The sequence below is a fragment of the Furipterus horrens genome, unplaced genomic scaffold (assembly GCF_987537825.1).
Source record: "Furipterus horrens unplaced genomic scaffold, mFurHor1.1.pri manual_scaffold_8, whole genome shotgun sequence".
In the NCBI taxonomy this organism is placed as follows: Eukaryota; Metazoa; Chordata; class Mammalia; order Chiroptera; family Furipteridae; genus Furipterus; species Furipterus horrens.
In genome coordinates, this window is record NW_028327178.1 from 85,122,258 (window position 1) to 85,141,426 (window position 19,169).

The following is a 19,169-nucleotide window of genomic DNA, read 5'->3' on the forward strand; positions in this document are numbered from 1 at the left end:
TAGACCTGCTCGCCTATCATGCTATTAGCATAATGTCACTAATGGATAGACCAGAATGGCATCTATGGGATGATGAGATGGTCAAAGTCTTTGTACACTAAATTGTAACAGTGAGTCAGGGTTGTCATAGATCCAAGATAGGACATTGGAAGAATACTGTTTTCTTTGTCAGGTGAAAGCAAACTGATTTCAGTGTTTGCTCATTATTGGGATAGAGAAAATAACATTGCCAAATTTATAGTTACAAACTAAGTTCTAGACTCTATGTTGATTTTCCTTAATAAAGAGACTACATTTGGAACAGCAGCTGTAATCAGAATAATTTAAAATATGCCACTGCTATTTTTCTATGACATACCTTCTATAATAAAGTGAGTTAAATAGTGTACTCCTTTATCTTACAGAAGAGTTGCTGGCAGTAATCCCTGTGGTTCCTCCAGGAATGCAGCATTGCCTTTAGTTTACTACTTGGCCCTTCCATTGTAATATTTGGCCTTCCTACCATAATAGCCCTGATCCATGAATGAGGGAGCAAAGGAGATGCTTCAAGTTGATAAGTATGTTTATTCCAATTATGCATTCAGGAACTCACTGATGGACTTGGGCCCAAACTCCATTTATTACCTGATCACCATAGCTCCACCACCCCACCCCATCCAAATTCAATCTAGAGTGATATCCTGAGTTCCCCAGGATTAGTGTCAGCTCATAGGCAATATATGAAATTTTTGGTTTTATTTCTAGATTCAATCTATTTACATATAAATTTTAAGTGTAGTTGGTGATGAGAGAATATTGTCTAATATTTTGACTTTTTGGAATTTGTTAAGGTTTATTTTATAGTTAATATTTGCATCATCCGTATTTGAAAACAAGGTGCATTCTGTTTTCAGGGTGCAGACTTTGGTATTTATCAATTACATCTACATCATTGTTATTTACATCTTCTGTATCCTTAATTTTTGTTCCCTTGTCTACTGTGAACTGAGAGAAGTGAACCAAAGTCTTCTGTCGATGTGTTTCTGTTTCTTAGTATCTCCTGTAGTTTCTGCTTCCTAGTGCTCGTTTATAGCCATAATTACTATGTAATTATTACAAATTACTCCCTCAAACATTATAAATATCCTCTTTTGTTGAATGGGCTTTCCCCTGATATTAGTCTCTTATATTAAGATCAAACCCTTACTTTTTTTTTTTTAAGCAGGATTAATTAGATTTAATGGGAGGAATCCAAAATGAAATTAAAAGGTGTAACGCAGAATGCTGAGGTTTGTATTGCTACTGCTTTTAGAAAAACAGATGAGTTTTATTTTCATTGAAGACCAAAGTCACAAATTGATATCTGATGTCTGATGCAAAAATGGTGTTGCTTTGTCTTCTGACATTATTTTAGAAAACATGTGAATTAAAATTTAAGAAGGCCTATTCCTCCCAGAAGGTGTATATTCCTTAAAGAATGCAGTGTTGCTATCCAGCCTTAAAAACATAACACTTTGGAGCAAACATGCAGCCTAGTAGGCACTCACTGGAGGCCAAGTTGAGGAAGATCTCCATGGCCACTATGACCTTGTCCTTGGTGTTGTAAACAGGGAGGAAGGTGTCCCAGATAATGCAGAACTTTAGAGTGCCAAACATCAAGCGATTGACCTCCCTGAAGGTGTCAGACTGGTTCTAGGTCAGGAAATTCAAGGAGAAGCTCCCCAGGACTAAGGAGCTGAGGTATTCCTGGGCGCAGAAAAAGGAAGTGACCAAGCCCTTGTTACACATGATGATGATGTGGCCCTGTACAAAGTATGCATCTGTGTGAATGAAGGGAAGAGAGGTTCCCAGCCAGGATTCAGAGTCAGGTCAGAAAGCAAATGGGAACAATAGAGTTAGGGACCCTTAACACCAACTGCTGCCTCATTCTTCTCTCTGGTGCAGTGACCTTGAAAGCCAGGACCATAGTAATAGTTTTGCCAAGACTGTGGAAAAGCTATAGTAAAAACAACTCCAAATGTTATTTGCTGAAGAATTCAGGTGACTGTGTTGGGACAGCTAATGAAGAGTAAGCAGAGGAAATAGAAGGTGAGGGAGATGAGCAGGACCGAGCTGAGAGTCCAGTGATTGGTCTTGACCATGGAGTGTCTTGGTGCTTCACAAAGAACCCAACAACCACACCTGTGACAACAGAGAAGAAAACAGCTGTGCAAGGCAGTCATCCTTAAGGAACGTCATAACTTTTGGCAGGCAATGATTTCTCTCATTGTTCAGAAACTGGCTTCATGAACTCTATCCATTGATCAGTATTCCTGGGCTTTGGCTTGGGGCAGGGGGTGGCACCAGAGACATACAGGGAGAAACTGAGTTGTGTGGCTTCAGCGCGAGGGCTGGAGGGACAGCTGCCATTGTTGCTGTGTTGAGCTCTTCTCCCACACAGCTGGCAGGCCGGTGCCATCTCACCCTTTTTATTTGCATCTTTCTGGTACACCTTTGTCCATACTTTTAGCTTTCTAACTTTGTTTTAGGTGTATCTTGCATATAGGAGTTTGTGATCCCATGGGCAAGTCTTTTTGTTTCAATAAGTGAGTTTAGCCCCTTTGCATTTATTATTTACTTCTGTCATAAATGTTAGGCTCTTATTTTAAACCTTCATGATGTAATGCTTTGGTTTGCTTTATTCATGTATTTCTGTTCTAAAATTTGTACTTGGTATTTGTTTTATTCAGGTTGAAGTTGACAAAAGCAGAAAGACAACTTGCCTTTCAAGGAATTCGTTGTGTACATTTCCCAAGAGAAGGGGCACACTAGCCACACCTGTGGGCAAGCAGCAAGGTCCGTCCGGGGCAGGAAGCAAGGGAAGCACAGCCTAGGCCTTGATTGCTCTAGCAGCGGGAAGTTGTTAGATGGGACATCCCTATTTAGGAAGAAAATGAAATATAAATGTTGTGATTTGTAGTTCAAGGGTTTGTGTTGACAAAGCTGGATCACAGGGGAGAAGTAAAAAACTTTGGCTGTTAGTTTGGCCTGTGATTAAATGGAGCCAGATAAAACAGAATCACAAAAAAACCCCAGAAATTTCTTGATAATTCAGGGTTATATCTTTTCCAAAATTTTATAATAGCCTCAATCTATGACCTTGCAAACAATTATTTTCTCCTTCTGCTTCTAATCCCATTAATAGATCTTTATCAGTTTTAAATACCTTTTAACTCTCCACCCCAGCCTTTAAAGACAGACATCACCTAACTTACACTATTATCTAGCTTCTCTCCCTTCTTTAAAAATGAGGATTTAACATTTACATTCTGTCTGGTGGCAATAATCCATTTGTTTAAGTTTTGATCCTAAACATTCAACCATTCTCTAAGAATGGTTAACATTTTCTGAGTTCTTGTATGTTAAGAAGTGTTTGTTGGTTTTATTCAGTACCAATACCATTTGAACTCTTGTAACATATGGAAAATTGTCTGGCTTTATTGGTCCTGCCTCCCTAGAGTAGAACCTGGAAAACTCCCAGCATTCTATGAAAGGGGCCTTCTTCAGTCAAATGTTTTTGGATGAGAGTTCTATTTTGAGTTCATAAATTTAAGGAGGCCCCATGCAGAATCCTTTGTTGCTCTTTGTGTATGGGTAGGAACGTTCTTTCACCTTTCTACAGGTTTATTTCCCAGTGTTTCTGGTACAGAAGCAGCCTCAGGAGTCAGCTGGAGGCAGCAGCACTCTCCTCTAGTGCCATGTGCTGGCACGGTGGCAGTGGCTACCTCTTCAGAGCCATCATAAGGCATGCTATGGCAATCCTCCTCGAAGCCTATCCTTTTGGTTCACCGGCTCCGACAGTTGTGAGCTAACCGAAATTCAAGAAAACTTTTCCTGCTTCAAAAGTCAGCTTCTATTGTTTGCAACCAGGAGTGTAAACTATAGCTCATGGGCCAAATCTAACCCACCTATTAAGTGATTTTTAAAAACTAAGAATATTTAGTATTCTTGGTATGTGAAAATTTTATAAATTCAAAATCCAGTGCCCATAAATCAAGTTTTATTGGAGCACATCCATGTTCGTTTGTTTATGTATTACTATCTATGGCTGCTTTAGTGCTACAATGCTAGAGTTGAGTAGATATTTGTGACAGAGGCCAAATGGCCCACAAAGTCTATCTGGCCCTTTTCTGAAAGCTTGTTGACTCCTCCTTAACAACTAAGAACCTGACTGAAACATCTGGGTATAAAATTCTTTTAAAATTTTGTAGGCATTTCTCCTTGTTTTAGTAAAGAATATTGCTTTGGAAAAATGTGAGGACAGATTTTCTTTTCTCCTTCAAAGTGGCTTATCTATATGACTGCTCATTGAACACCTCCCTTCTACTCCTTGTACTCCAACAAGGTCCAGAACCGCTGCCACTGCCAACCTGTATGCCATATTCACACTACTGCAAACATGAGATTTTACTTATGGCTTCAAAAGGTGTGCAAAATATACTTAGAAATACTTTGTTGGTTCCTTCTAAAATCCTCAGCCACAGGCATTATCTCTGCTTCCTCCCTTGTGCAAAGCTGCCTGGTTCATCTTCCTTGCTTTTGGCAGCTCTTTTTAGTGTGCTGGGGTTTGGGTTGTGTTTCCTAGTTCACAAATGCTGGACTACATATTTTTCTTTGAGTTTCCTTATTGCTTTTGAACAGCTTTACAGGAGAGAACGGGAAGAATACCTCCATCTTGTTAGTACAAACTTTTTTATTCTTACTTTTTCTCTACTCTTAAATCAATTTACTTAACCACTTCAGTTAGGCTCTTTACCACTGTGTCCTTATTTGTAAGTGGTATAGTCACCCATTTTACATTATCTACTTCATAGGGGTATGCAATCAAAACCTGTTCCACCTGCTAGGGCAACAGCAGTAAATAAAGCAAAGTCTTTGTCTTTACAAAGCTGGACAAGAGATGGAGGATTGGATCAGAATAGTGGAAACAGAAATAATAACAAGTGATCAGATTTCAGATAATCTGAAGATAGTACTGAAAGGATTTATTTTGATGGATATGAGGATAAGAGAAGAGGTAAAGATAAACCCAACATTTTTGGCATGAGAAACCAGCATGACAGAGTTATTAAACACTAAAATTTCAGAACACCGTGGGGAAAAGGAAGATGCAAATAGGAAAAAGAAAAAGGTCATGCACCAAGAATAAACTTGAGACTGGCTTTGGATTTCTAGACAGCGACACAGAAAACTAAAAATAATAGAGCAATATCTATAATTCTAAGTGAAAGTGATTTCTAAAGTAAAATTCTATGCCCAAGTTATCAATCCAGGGTTTAGGGTAGAATTTGCCTTATGAACTCTTTTCTCAGGAAGCTCCTTAGAAGATGGGTTCCACCAAAAGGAGGCGGTAAAACAAGAAAAAAGATAACACAAGAGTCAGGAAATGGGACAGAAAATGAGAAGTCCCAAGGTTACAGCTGCATAGTTCTGACTGAAAAAGGTCAAAGCATCCAGGGGAGAGATTTCCAAGAAGTTAAAATAGACTACTCGATTTTGTTTGTATGTTCTGAGAAGAGACTTAGACTTGGGGTCAAATTAGTGGTAGGTACATATAAAATTAATATGTACATGTATAAAAAGCACAGGTTTTAATGTAAGCCTTACAGAGCTATTTATTTTAAAATAGTACATATTTATCTTTAGTAATAAAAATGCATCTTAAAAATGTTTCAGTAACTAAGATGTTAAGATACATAAATAGAAAGTTAGTTTCAATTTATTTCTGAAAGATGTAAATTCATTTTTTTGTGTCAGAACTATTTAAACATTAAAAAGTATCTTGTAAGTCCTGGCTGGTGTGGCTCAGTGGATTGAGCACCAGCCTGCAAACCAAAGGGTCACCAGCTTGATTCCCAGTCAGGGCACATGACTGGGTTGCAGGCCAGGTCCCCAGTTGGGGGTGTGCAAGAGGCAACCACACGTTGATGTTTTTCTCTCTCTCTCTCCCTTGCCCCCTCTCTCAAAATAAATAAATAAAATCTTTAAAAAAAAAAAAAAGGTATCTTTCGTGGAGCATGTTTCCACAGGCTGGAGGCTCAGGCACATGCCAAGAGAGGAGGCGGTAGGAAGAAAAAAAATGACTTTGTGAATGCTCCCCAAATGGACATTTGGTATGTAAAACTATGAAACAAGAGTAAAAGGTCAAAACCAAAAATATCAGTAATTTATAATTATATCATTTAAATAAAAAATATAAACAACTTATTTTTAACCTTCAGAAGTTGTAAAAATGAACAAATGACTATGACTTTTTAAATCAGTTCAATACTCCTTTCCTATTATATTACTTTTGCAATGTCATTTTTCAGAACAGTATTTTTCCTGCATGTTCTTCATTCTTGAGATGGCTTTAAATTGCTAATAAATCCAGGAGGTCCTAGTTTGATAGTCCTTTTACACAGTCTGAAGCTGGTAAACCTTGGGGCCTTTTTTCAAGAGGTAACCTTGCTCATTTAGTGACCCAATAAAATTTTCAAAATCAGCAACCTGGAAGAAAACATCAAAAGAGTTAGTCCAAACAAACAAACAAAAAAAAAAAGCCCACTACGGAATGTGCAAAAATATGATTTTTAAAATTTCTCTCTCAAAAAGTAACATACAACTGTCAAGTTTCTTGGGCAAATAAAATTATTTGTACTTACAGAGAAAACTGCCTACATATGAACTTTGGATTCTATAATGCAAAGCTAATAAAAAATTAAAACTCCAGTATGCAGAAATTTTTTTTTTTTAAATCAATTTGAGACAGAGAGAGGGAGGGGGAGAGACAGACAGACAGGTAGATAGACATCAGTTTGTTGTTCCACTTATTTACGCATTCATTAGCTGACTGATTCTTCTATGTGCCCTAACCAGGGATTAAAGCTACAACCTTGACATATCCAGAGTATGCTCTAACCTACTGAGCAATCCAGCCAGTGCTGCAGAGAATCTTTTATATTTGTTTTAGTTTTAGTCTAAACAAAAATTAGGCTAGCTTTTGAAATTAAGTGGGCAATTTCCCATTCAAACTGTTTAACATGGCAGAAAAGGGGAAGGAGATTAAGAAGTAAAACTTTCAGTTATAAAATAAATCACGAGGATATAATGTACAGCATAGGGAACAGAGTCAATAATATAATAACTATGTATGGTGACATGGTTACAAGGCTTAAGTGGTATATAAATGTTGAATGAATATTGTATATCTGAAACTAATGTCAACTGTAATTAAAAATAAATTAAAAAATAAGTTTAAAAATAAACAAAAAAAGTTCCATTACATCCGTTTTCACTAAAACTTTTCAGTTGGTAGAGCAAGTGGAACCTGCCCATTTAACAAATGAAGAAATTGAGGTTCAAAGACATTAAGATGACTTGCCCACATGGAAACTAAAATTCTAAAAAACCTTTTGAAAAGAGGTAAAGATAAAAACTTCTTTAAAAGCTCTACACAGCTAATTGCATAGCTTAAATAAAGAAAACAAGCTTGTTTTTGTTTCACAAAATGCCTATGCCATTCTGTTACTCCAAATCTTGTGATATTTAAAAGTTCTATTATACGTTAATAAGACCTGCGGACATTATTATAAAAAAGATTGAAGTATTTAGCTTATGATACCTGAATGTTTAGCTCTTTGGCAATCTGCCGAAGTTGATGAAATTGGAATAAATTATTGTAAGTTCTTTCAGCAATGTTGTTGAGAGCAGAAATAAATCTTTTTGCTGCTGACCTGTTGCTCATTCCAGAACCATGCTGGGATCGCTCAAAATCTAGGTTCCCAAATTCATCAGAATAAGTTCCTAGCATGCTTAATGGGAGGGAAAGAAAAACAAAGTTACTCAAACTGGCATTGCTGTAGAAATTTTTATCCCAGGCCTCCAGATTATAGTAAGAAAACTGTGGAAGTAGTCATAAGGCCTCCTGTAGCAGAGATTTAAACAGTATTTATTGAGTGGCCAATATGAAATTCACTATAGTATGGACTGGAGATAAAAATATGTCCAACAGCTACTACTTTTAAGAAACTTCTGAATTTGGAAAGAGAAATGCATAAAAATATAAAGTTAATAGACTATAACATAAATACCTGGAACATTTTTTTTCTTTCTTTTTTATGTTCTTTTAATTGTTTTTTGTTAATATAATTACAAGTGCCTTCTAAAATATTAATGCATTTGTTTGATCTAACTTTTAAACCTGATTTTAACCTTTAATTAAGTTCAGTATTTACTTTTTTTTTTTAAGTATATTTTATTGATTATATTGTTACAATAGTTCCAATTTTTTCCCCTTTACTCCCCTCCACCCAGCACCCCCCACCCCCTGGAACATTTTTTTGATTCATGAAAAAAAGAAATGTTTAAACATGCTAAATTTAGACTCTACTTGAGTGAAGATGTATTCCCAGCTCCCAGTGCAGCACCTGGCAAATAAAAGGTGTTTGAAAATACTCTAGTGATGAATTAGAATGGTTCTGATGACTTGTAGTAATGACTGTAGATACTAAAAGATATACCTATTACCTCCCGTTCTCTGCTGCTCCTTCTTACTTTCACAATATCATCAAGGAAAGAAAAACGCATTTGATAATAAATTTTAACCAGAATCCTGAAAACATTAGTTAGATATAATTAGCCATCCTCTCTAATATAGCCCTATCGCTGATTCCTTGCCTGAATTCTTTGTCTGTGTATTGGGCCAAGCTCATAGACAAAGATGTTATTTAATCAGGAATTAATCAAATATAAATTGGTCACCTACTAAGGTGTAGGCTTATAGTGGGTGAGCAAACAGGTACAATCCCTGTTCTTTATTTTTTTTTTTTATGATCTATAATCCTTGCAAGCCAAAGAATCAGTTTCTTTTTCTACACTTATATCTTTAATAACATTTTTTTGTAGCTTTCTCTAAGCCAGCATGCACACAGTTGAAAAGGTCCGATTGTTCTTCCAAAGTTTGTTATGAACTTTATAACAAACTGTCAATTCCCCTTCCCACATGTGAGAAACACTCACAATAAAAACTGTGACACAGGATTTGAGCAGTAAAGCGAGGCATTTATTCACAAGTCTGCAGAGCCGGGCGCACCCTCAGCCAGGAGAAAGTGCGCCTTTTTTAAAGATTTTAATTATTTATTTTTAGAGAGAGGAGAAGGGATGGAGAAAGGGAGAGAAACATTGACCGTTTACCTCTTTTTTAAAAATTTTATTTATTTTTAGAGAGAGGGAAGGAGAGAGAAAGAGATGGAGAGAAACATCAATCTGTGGTTACCTTTCACGTGCTCTCCCAAGCGGGGACCTGGACCTGGCTGGCAAGGCATGTGCCCTGACTGGGAATCGAACTGGCGACCCTTTGGTTCACAGGCCAGCACTCAATCCACTGAGCCATACCAGCCATGACAATTGATTGCCTCTTAAACGCACCCCAACCAGGGACCAAACCCACAACCCAGGTATGTGCCCCAACCGGGAATTGAACTGGTGACCTTTTGTTTTGCAGGGACAACGCCCAACCAACTGAGCCATACCAGCCAGGGCCAATCCCTGTTCTTACAGAACTCAAAGGAATGAGTTTAAAGGGTTACTAAAAAAAGCTTAATTTGGTTCCCTAAATAGATAAGAGCCTATATGAAAGAGAATGAACTATACAAATAGGAATATGTGTCATTCAAATAAGACTTAATAAATGATAACAATAAGATAGATGAGTATGTGTTTCCCCCTGCAATATAGTATAACCTTATTTAAGGCTATTATGAGTCATTACTCTACCATATAATTTACCATATGCTTATTTCTCAGAAGTCAAAAATGCTTTAGGCTACTACATTAATTATAATAGTTAATATTTTCCTTAATTACATATAGCATAAGCTATCTCAGCCCTCCCAGCTATTCTATGACTTAGGGACTATTCTTATCCCATTTTACAGATGAAGAAACAGTTTAGTAAGATTAACTGACTTGCGAAAGTTACACAGCTCAACTATTGAGCGGCACATCTGGAATTTGAACCTGAGCTATATGCTTCAGATTTGAAGAAAGATATGTAAAATATTTCAGCTACTTTCCTGAAACAGAAAAAACTCACAATGCTCTCTCACAATTAAAGGATAGCTCTGAAAAAAAAAAGGTGGGGGTGGTGTCTTTGTTCTCTTCTGCGTCCTAATATATTTTCAATTTTAAGTAAAGCTATGTGATGTTGCCAATAAACATTTTATTTTTACAGCTCTGTACTCTGATAACTAGCCCTGGCTGGTTTGGCTCAGTGGATTGAGCGTCGGCCTGTGAGCTAAGTGTCGCTGGTTCGATCTTCCAGTCAGGGCACATCAGAGAAGGAAAACTCTGACTCCAAAAAACCTCCGCTGCCTTGCGGCATACCTCTTCAGGGGAAAGGCTAAGGGAGTAAACCCCGACAGAAAATCCGGAGCCGGAGTCCCTAAGGCGGTTTGACGTTGTAGTCAACAATGGCAACTCCTGCGGCACAACTGAAGCCAAGCTGTATTGACTCCGTCTTTCCCTTGGACCCTTCAGCTGCGAAGAGAGGGGGGGTCTGCTGCATGGGCAATAGCAGACCCTCCATATCACCCTGCCCAGGCTCTGTAGCTTCAGCTTCACTGGAGAGGACACTCCAGCGTCATCGCAAGATGTCGATTCAACACGGGAGGAGACAGATACCGTGCCACTCCCGAGTCGGACTGCACAGCCATTCTCGGCGGTGCAGATAGACTCTTAAGAAGCTACACCATCGTCTCTCGAGACGGACGGCTGCCAACGACGACTCTGATAACTATGATGAACTATATTACAGTTCATATTTTTCTTATTTAGGTTTATGCTTACAAGTTAAAATGTAATTTTACAGGTTCGAAATCACATTAAGGGTAAACATTCAAAAGCTGAAGAGATGGGAACTCTGAAATGAAAGAGTTAATGAATGAAAGAGAATTACTAAGGTCAACTTTACCATCAATGAAATACATTTACTGAAGGCCTACAATGCACTAGGCATGATTCTGGGTCCTAGGAGTACACTGGTAAATGCAACAGATAAGTTCCCTGATCTCATAAGAGTGTAGACTAAGGACAGAAAACATGTTAAATATAACAAAACAGAGAATTCAACAAATAGTCTTAATGTGTTTAACTGGGTCTTAATCTCTAGCATGGAAATTGTGCCAGGTAATTCTAATTATTTGGAATCAAACTATTTTATTTTATCTAAAAATTATTATAAAATCCAGTAAAAAACATTGTTTATGGAAATGAACTGGTTATCTGTATCTGAAGATGTATCAAAGAACCTGGTAATCTCATGTAGGTATTGTTTACACTTAATAATTAAGACCTCTTTTTTTAGGAGTCCAGAAGCCAACCAACAGTCTAAAGCTAATTCAAATTTGTCTGCAAGGCTACTCTGAGACATAAAATGCAAAGAATACAATTTAGCAATATTTGTTAAAATCCTAATGTGCTTATTTATCCTTGGACCCAGAAATATCATTTCTGAGAATTTCTCATACAGGTATACACTTCCCTAAATATGAACTCGTCGGCAGCCGTCCGTCTCGAGAGACGATGGTGTAGCTTCTTAAGAGTCTATCTGCACCGCCGAGAATGGCTGTGCAGTCCAACTCGGGATGATACGGTATCTGTCTCCTCCCGTGTTGAATCGACATCTTGTGATGACGCTGGAGTGTCCTCTCCAGTGAAGCTGAAGCTACAGAGCCTGGGCAGGGTGATATGGAGGGTCTGCTGTTGCCCATGCAGCAGACCCCCCCTCTCTTCGCAGCTGAAGGGTCCAAGGGAAAGACGGAGTCAATACAGCTTGGCTTCAGGTGCGCCGCAGGAGTTGCCGGTGTTGACTACAACGTTGAACCGCCTTAGGGACTCCGGCTCCGGATTTTCTGTCGGGGTTTACTCCCTTAGCCTTTCCCCTGAAGAGGTATGCCGCAAGGCAGCGGAGGTTTTTTGGAGTCAGAGTTTTCCTTCTCTGATGTGCCCTGACTGGAAGATCGAACCAGCGACACTTAGCTCGCAGGCCGATGCTCAATCCACTGAGCCAAACCAGCCAGGGCAGAAATATGAACTATCTTACAGAGATTATTCATTGTAACATTGTTTTTAAGAGGAAAAGAATGGAAAATTATCATGATATTTAAACTATAGTGTATCTAAATAGCAGAATACTATTTAGCTGTAAAAAGGAAGTCTCTATGTCCTAATAGGGAAAGATCTCTAGATATAATGTCAATTTTTTAAAAAAGGTACAGAACAGTATAAGTCATATGCTATTTAGAAAAAAAGAATGGGTGTTTGGGAGGAGAGGAAGGGTGGATGGTAAACAGGATGTGAGCACGTCTTCTCAAAATATGTATTTTTTAAATGATTTTAGAACTGTGTGAACAAATGTGTTGCCCACTTAAAAAAATTTTTAAAGATTATTTACACCTGAGGACATTTTTCTCCTTGATTTTTTTTTTTTTAAAGAGAGAGAGGAAGGGAGAGAAACATCAGTGTACTAGAGAAGCACTGACTGGTTGCCTCCCGTGTGCACCTGGACTAGGGATTGTAGGCATCCAGACTGGGGATCGCAAGCAACTGGACAGGCTGAACCTGCAACCTAGGTACGTGCCCTGACCAGAAATCAAACCCACAATCTTCCAGTTAAGGGGGAACACATCAACCAACTGAGCCACACCAGCCAGGGCTACCCAGAGAGATTTTAAACCAAGAAAGTACAGGTTGTTCAAAGTAAAATGAGATCCAATGGGCTAAATAAAAACAATTTTGCTTGGCCTAATTAAAATCTGTATTTGAGATGGAAAGATGACTGATATTTCATTTAAAACATTAAAAATTCTACTCTTACCTATATTTCATAATTTCAACTATATCCTCAGCATCTTCTTTGGTTGCTTGCTCTCTCAATTCCAACCTTGCTCGTGCCTTTGAAAGAAAACAACCACTTTCAGATAACAAAATATTATAAATATATATAACATTGTGTGAGCAAGTATGGTATGTCTAAGCTTTTGTTTATTCATTTTACACAAAAACTGACTTGGAGAAGGGAGCTAAATATGAAAGTCAGAATTTTAAAAAATGATTTGAAAACTTGAGTATGAAAATAATCAATCATTCAAAATATGGTTTGTGCTCACTTCAGCAGGACACATACTAAAATATGGATTAAAACCTACTTTTACCTACTAACATATCTTTCTGAGGATTCATTTCAGAAGATTTGATTATGAAATATACTTGTTTTTTTCTTGCCTTTTACTTTCAGGAAGTTATACCTAACCAATCTGTTAAAAACAACAAAGAGGAATTAAAATCAGATTTTAGAAGCAAAAAGCCCAAACTCTAGCCCAGCTAATTTTAACTGCCAGAGTTCTCTTAGCATTCCATACATAGCTGTGAATAGATGTTATTGCTGCTAGAAAAATGGGCACTATCCTTATGGATCTGTCATCTCTCAAATCAAATACTTAAGGTATTTGACACACTCCATGTTCTCAAATACTCAACTTTAAATCTTAACATCTATAGTTAACCTAACCACTCTTCACACTCCAGGTGTTTCCTAAGTGTCATTAAAAAACAACAACAATAATAAAACAGTTGCATGGTAAGCAGCTGGTCCTATGCCTACAAAGAAGTGGCTATTCCTCGGTTGGTATGTTAAAGATATGATCAAACCTTAAAAACACACACATGCACATCAATTTCTAATGTCCCCCAGTAAAAAGAAAAGCCAAATCATGCAGAAAATTGAGAGAAATCATATTACTCCTCTGTCCCCTTATTTTATTTATTGATTTGAAAGAGAGACAGACAGACATTGATCTGTTGTTCCACTCACTTATACATTCATTGATTGATTCTTGTATGTGCCCTGACCGGGGATCAAATCTGCAACCTTGGCGTATCGGGACAACGCTCTAACCAACTGAGCTACCCAGCCAGGGCCTACGTATCCTTTCTTAATAAGCTAAAAAACTTAAACAAACCTCTGTTAATCGAATCAGAGATTCCAGCTGCCTAGTAGTGATTGGTGAACTATTTAATCGCTGGCTCTGTTTCCGGAGCTCAAGGTAAAAGTCTTGAAGAATTTGAGCAGCTTCCACAGATAACTTTGGATAGACATACTGACGAGCATAACCAATGTATTTTCTCAATAGCTGGTGGGGAATTGGATCTATTGTTTCTCCAGGAACCACCTGACACATGATAAAAAGACCCAAGATTACATGGATAAGTAGCAACTAAAATATTTCAGCTAAAATAACTTTAGATACATATAAAATTCAAAAAGACTCTCAAGTAAGCCAAACACACTGTAGTTCTAGTTCATGGTCTAGTTAATGTAGATTATTTCAAATGGAGGTTATATAAACCCTAGTAATATAATGTAAAAGATTTGGTATGCAAGTGTATAAATTACTACTTTACCATTGATAAGCAACACAATGAACTCTGACATTCAAACAGAAGCGAACTGAATGATTAAGAAGAAACATTTGTACCTTTAGTCTTTCTGATAACGGTTTATCAGAAACCATTTCAAGTACAGAAGTATTTGAATCTTGACTATTCAGACGAGCTACCGTGGCACTGCTAACAGTCCTCTGCTTTCCAGCCCTTATTGCAATTACATGTTCAGAGAGTAAGTGATCATGATCCTCATTTGGGGTGTCTAACAGGATAAAGACCAAATCAAATCTGGATAGCAGGGCACTCCCCATTCTAAAGAGGCATGAAAGAAAGAAGAAACAATGATTGAAATAAGAACAAACTGGAAACCTAGAAAACTCGTTTATTACTCAAGTTCCATGTAGAACTTAAAAAAGGTTTTAGACTGCAGAAACAAGCAATAACTTTTGGGTAACACATCCACCAACTCCAGAGACAACAGGCCAATACGCCCTTCAACATGTGCACAGCCTTATATGAGGGGGGATACCCAAACACTGGAATTATTTTCTGGAGGACGGCCCCTTTGTAGTACAGGCTTCCCCTACTAGGTTAGTGTTCTAGGAACCCATTTATATCAGTGTACCAGCTGGCGTTGTTGTGAGAGGCTGTGTTTGGCTTCAGTGAATTTTTTTTGAAGACTCTTTCAACGTGTTTACCCATTTCATGATGGGTGATTTATGAATGCACCTGCCCACACCACACTGTGTTCAGTGGTTTTTGACCCAAAACAGCATGACCTGTGTGCCCCACCCTCCTGATCTCACCCTGAGCAACCTTTTTTGTTCCCCGGATGAAAGAAGTCCTCAAAGGGAAACATTTTGCTGATGTGGAGAAGGTGAAACAAAAAATGGCAGAAGCACTAAAAGTCATCAAAATCAACAAGTTCAAAATTGTTCTGAGTAGTGGAAAAAAATCTCGATAGAGGTACTGCACCAAACGGAAAGTACTTTGAAGGTGAGTGAAGTTTAAACATGTAAGAATAAATACACAATTTTTAATAAATAAATTCCAGGTTCTTTGGGTTCCCCTCATTATGTACTATCCTTTGGTGGTTAAGTTGAGGACATGGCCCTTTCTTGTATCAGCCAAATCACTGAATTCTTCTCTTCTCTATGTTCTATATCACTACCTATGATGTAATATCTTTTAATTTTTATGCTAGAATGCTACATGATACATGAAAGATATCTTGTTGAGTTCTTAATCTTTGGTACCTGTTGCCTCACCAACACAGTCTCTCAAAGCACCTATGCCCTCTTAAAAGTAAAAAGCCCATTTTTCTTTTCCTTAAAGAAGCACCTAATTAGTCATAATAAAAAATGCTGCATTGTGTTTAATCATCTCTGAACCCACTAATAAGATAATTCCTCTGAGACAAGAAAACTGAATGCTAGAGTGATTCACAAATTTGACCGACATCCCAAAACAGGTTTGTGGTACCACTAAATCCCAGAGTCTAGGTCCCCTTGATCCTTGTTGAATAGGATCCTTCTGATCTTCCTTAAAAAAAAAAGAAAATTATTTAATATTTATTTATTTATTTATTTTTATAGAGAGGAGAAGGAAGGGAGAAAGGGAGCGAGAGAAACATTAATGTGTGAGAGATACATCCATCGGTTGCCTCTTGCACACTCCCTACTGGGAACCTGGCCCGCAACCCATGCATGTGCCCTGACTGGGAATCAAACCAACAACCTTTAGGTTCACAGGCCAGCACTCAATCCACTCAGCCACTCCAGCCAGGACTATCTTTCCAATATAGTCCTTTGTCATTTTACTAAGAAAAACTAATAAACTGACTTTTTTGGTGGTGGTGATACAAAAATATCCAGAATCTCAAAATACAATTATGTATTTTTCTATGTACCATTTATATATTAAAGGTAATAATTACATTAATAAACATTAGAAAATTAACTTTTTCCCCCCCACAATAATTTAAGGTTCCAGATTTTCATCTCAGGAATTCTTTTGATCTTTTTCTCCCTTTTACATCCCTTAAGTCTATTTTCCTCTCCCTGTCCAACACATACAGAACAAATTCGAAAGAAAGCATATACACATACAAATATAAACTTTGCTTTTGGAAAAAAGTGAGATCATACCACATATACGAGTATGTAATGAGCTCTTTTCACTGAAGAGTAAAGCACAGATGTGTTCCCCCATCAGTATTTACAAAGCCTTTTTCCTTCTCATAAGACATTGTGCAGTCTTACTATATAGTTTAACCCCTTCCCTGTAGATGAGCATTTTAAGTTGTTTCCAGTCTTTGGCAGTGATAAACAATGCTATAACATCCACCCTGTAACCATATCTTTGTGCGTTTGTGTGACTATTTTGTGTGTACAATTCTTAAAAGAACTGGCAGGAACAAAGAAAATGTGTACATTTACAATAGTGAGAAACATGCCAAGTTGTCCTTCAAAATGCTAAATTCTCCATCCCTTTGCCAATAATGATTATTAATGTTTAAAATATTTGCCAATCTGGATGATATCAATAGTACTTCATTGTTTTAACTTGTAGTGTTCAAACACATTTTTACACATTTACTGGAAACTTGTAATGACTGTGAACTATCCATTATATCCTGTTATCTTTTTTGTATTGATTTATAGGGATTCAATATATTAAAGGTATAAACATTTGAAGAGACTTACTTTAAGTTCTCAGAAACTGTTTTGGCTTTATTGTAATGTCCTCCTACTGGATTTGCAGCAGCAATAATGGAAGTTCTTGCAGGGAGGCTACAAACCATGCCAGCTTTGGCAAGACTGATACTTTGCTGTTCCATGGCTTCTAACAAGGCTTGATGCTGATTCCCCATCTTATCAAATTCATCTATTCCACAAATACCTAAAATCACAGTAAAATAATACAGAAAAACTCATTCTTTGATTAAGTTCTAAATCTTACAGAATGGAAATTATTCCAAAATAAAAGATACCTCCATTGTTTTTAGCAGTTCAAATGATAAAATGTCATAAATAAGAGAATTTGGTTGTTTTACAGCAAATAAAACATCTTATTTAACTTTCAAAAAATAAATTTTATTTTATTTTTTATTTTAGAGAAAGGGGAAAGGAGGGAGAGAAACATTGATTGGTTGCCTTCTGTATACACAGGACTGGAGTTACTCATCCAACATTCTCCACAGGGAAAGCACTACGGGTTGTGAGGGTTACAAAAATAAAGAACGAATGAGAGTGACCCTCAAAAAACATAAAAGCTTAAATCCAAACAGGTGAGATGAGAGATATACATATTTAAGATAGTATACTTCAACACCTATGGAAGATATGCATACTCATACAAGATGAGTTTTCTGGGGGTGGTAGGAAGTTAGAAGAGGAAAGGAAATCTGGAAAGGTTTCAAGAAAAAGGTGATTTCTGAGCTGGCTTTTTGGGGAAGCATAATTTGGGTTTCTTAGGGTAGTGTAATTTGAAAGTAAAAGCATGGGCTCTAAAGCCAGGAGATTCAACTGTAGTTCTCAGCAATACCAGGTAGTGACTAAAATTGTAGGGAAATCACTTAACCTCTTTAAACACAATGTGAAGAACTACCACTGACTGAAGGCATTGTATGTGCCACACATTACTGGAGACCCTCAAACATTATTACCTTGTAATATTTTTCCTCCCTTTTCCCTGTACCATGAGTAACCCATTAGGTTGTCATCTCCAGAGGGTATTGCTAAATCCCTCTTATCTACTCTATGACCAAGTAGGCATGCCAGGTCAGAAATCAGTCCATGCCTCTCAGGAACTGATGGTATTACTGGAAATTCTCAAGATTGCTAGTACAGCTCCTTCAGAGTGAGGACAATGTAGAAACAAAGTCAAGTTGCTACTTTGAAATGCCACTTTTCAAAGTTTTAAAGCAGGAATCGGTAAACTTTTTTCTCTACAGGGGCAAATGTAGTTTACATTTTGTAAGCCTGTCACATATTCTTTGGTTTTTTGGGGTAGTTTTTATAATTCTTTAAAAATATAAAAACAATTTTTAGCTTATGGACTATACTAAAATAGGTTGAAGGATGAGCTGACCTGTGGACTGAAGTTCACTGATCTCTGAAAAATTTGAAAACTTTGAAAATTTAAACTTCTTCTTTTCTTTGGCTACAATTCATAAATCTTATTGCTTAAAAAAAAAACAAAACTATTATTTTGGACATTTCATCAGATATTGAAGATGGGAAATATTATAAAACAGCCCTATTTCTCCTTTTCTCCCCCCTACAAGTGTTCAGTAGAGATATTAGCAGGATTCTGTATTTGTTTTTAAGATCCGAGCTCTGTTGACTAACATTCCTTTGTATTTTAATTGTGCTACTTTTAGCATCATAGAGTTTGGATTATCTAACTATATTTGGAAGAAAAGGCACTAGGCTCTTACCATTCCACATCTTAAATTCCACTGGCTATCTGTATAGCTAAATCCCACATCACCTACAACTTCTAATTAATGGAAAGTTTGACAGTTTCACAATGAGTACCCTCTTATTATTATTTTCTTCATCTGGTAACTTAGTAAAAATATTGTCACTTCTAATGAGCAAATATTTACCGAACACCTTCTATATATCTGTACTATGTTCTAGGCATGTGGGATATAGCACTAAAAAGACAAAACTCTCTGCCTTGTACAAGGCTTACATTGTACGTGGTGTAGAGAGTCAGAC

At 37.2% G+C, this 19,169-nt stretch overlaps 1 protein-coding gene across 1 annotated transcript in view; it reads right to left on the reverse strand.

The window, feature by feature from the left end:
- Positions 1 to 6,010: 6,010 nt before the first annotated feature.
- MCM8 (minichromosome maintenance 8 homologous recombination repair factor) overlaps positions 6,011 to 19,169 on the reverse strand; it is a 43,609-nt gene continuing 30,450 nt past the window's right edge. The window contains exons 14-19 of the mRNA XM_090286067.1: positions 17,148 to 17,343; positions 14,535 to 14,754; positions 14,019 to 14,228; positions 12,875 to 12,951; positions 7,622 to 7,811; positions 6,011 to 6,507 (exon numbers count right to left, since the gene is read on the reverse strand). Coding sequence (XP_090142193.1) covers positions 6,415 to 6,507; positions 7,622 to 7,811; positions 12,875 to 12,951; positions 14,019 to 14,228; positions 14,535 to 14,754; positions 17,148 to 17,343 — 986 coding nt within the window. The 3' untranslated portion in view covers positions 6,011 to 6,414. The remainder of the gene's footprint in view (positions 6,508 to 7,621; positions 7,812 to 12,874; positions 12,952 to 14,018; positions 14,229 to 14,534; positions 14,755 to 17,147; positions 17,344 to 19,169) is intronic.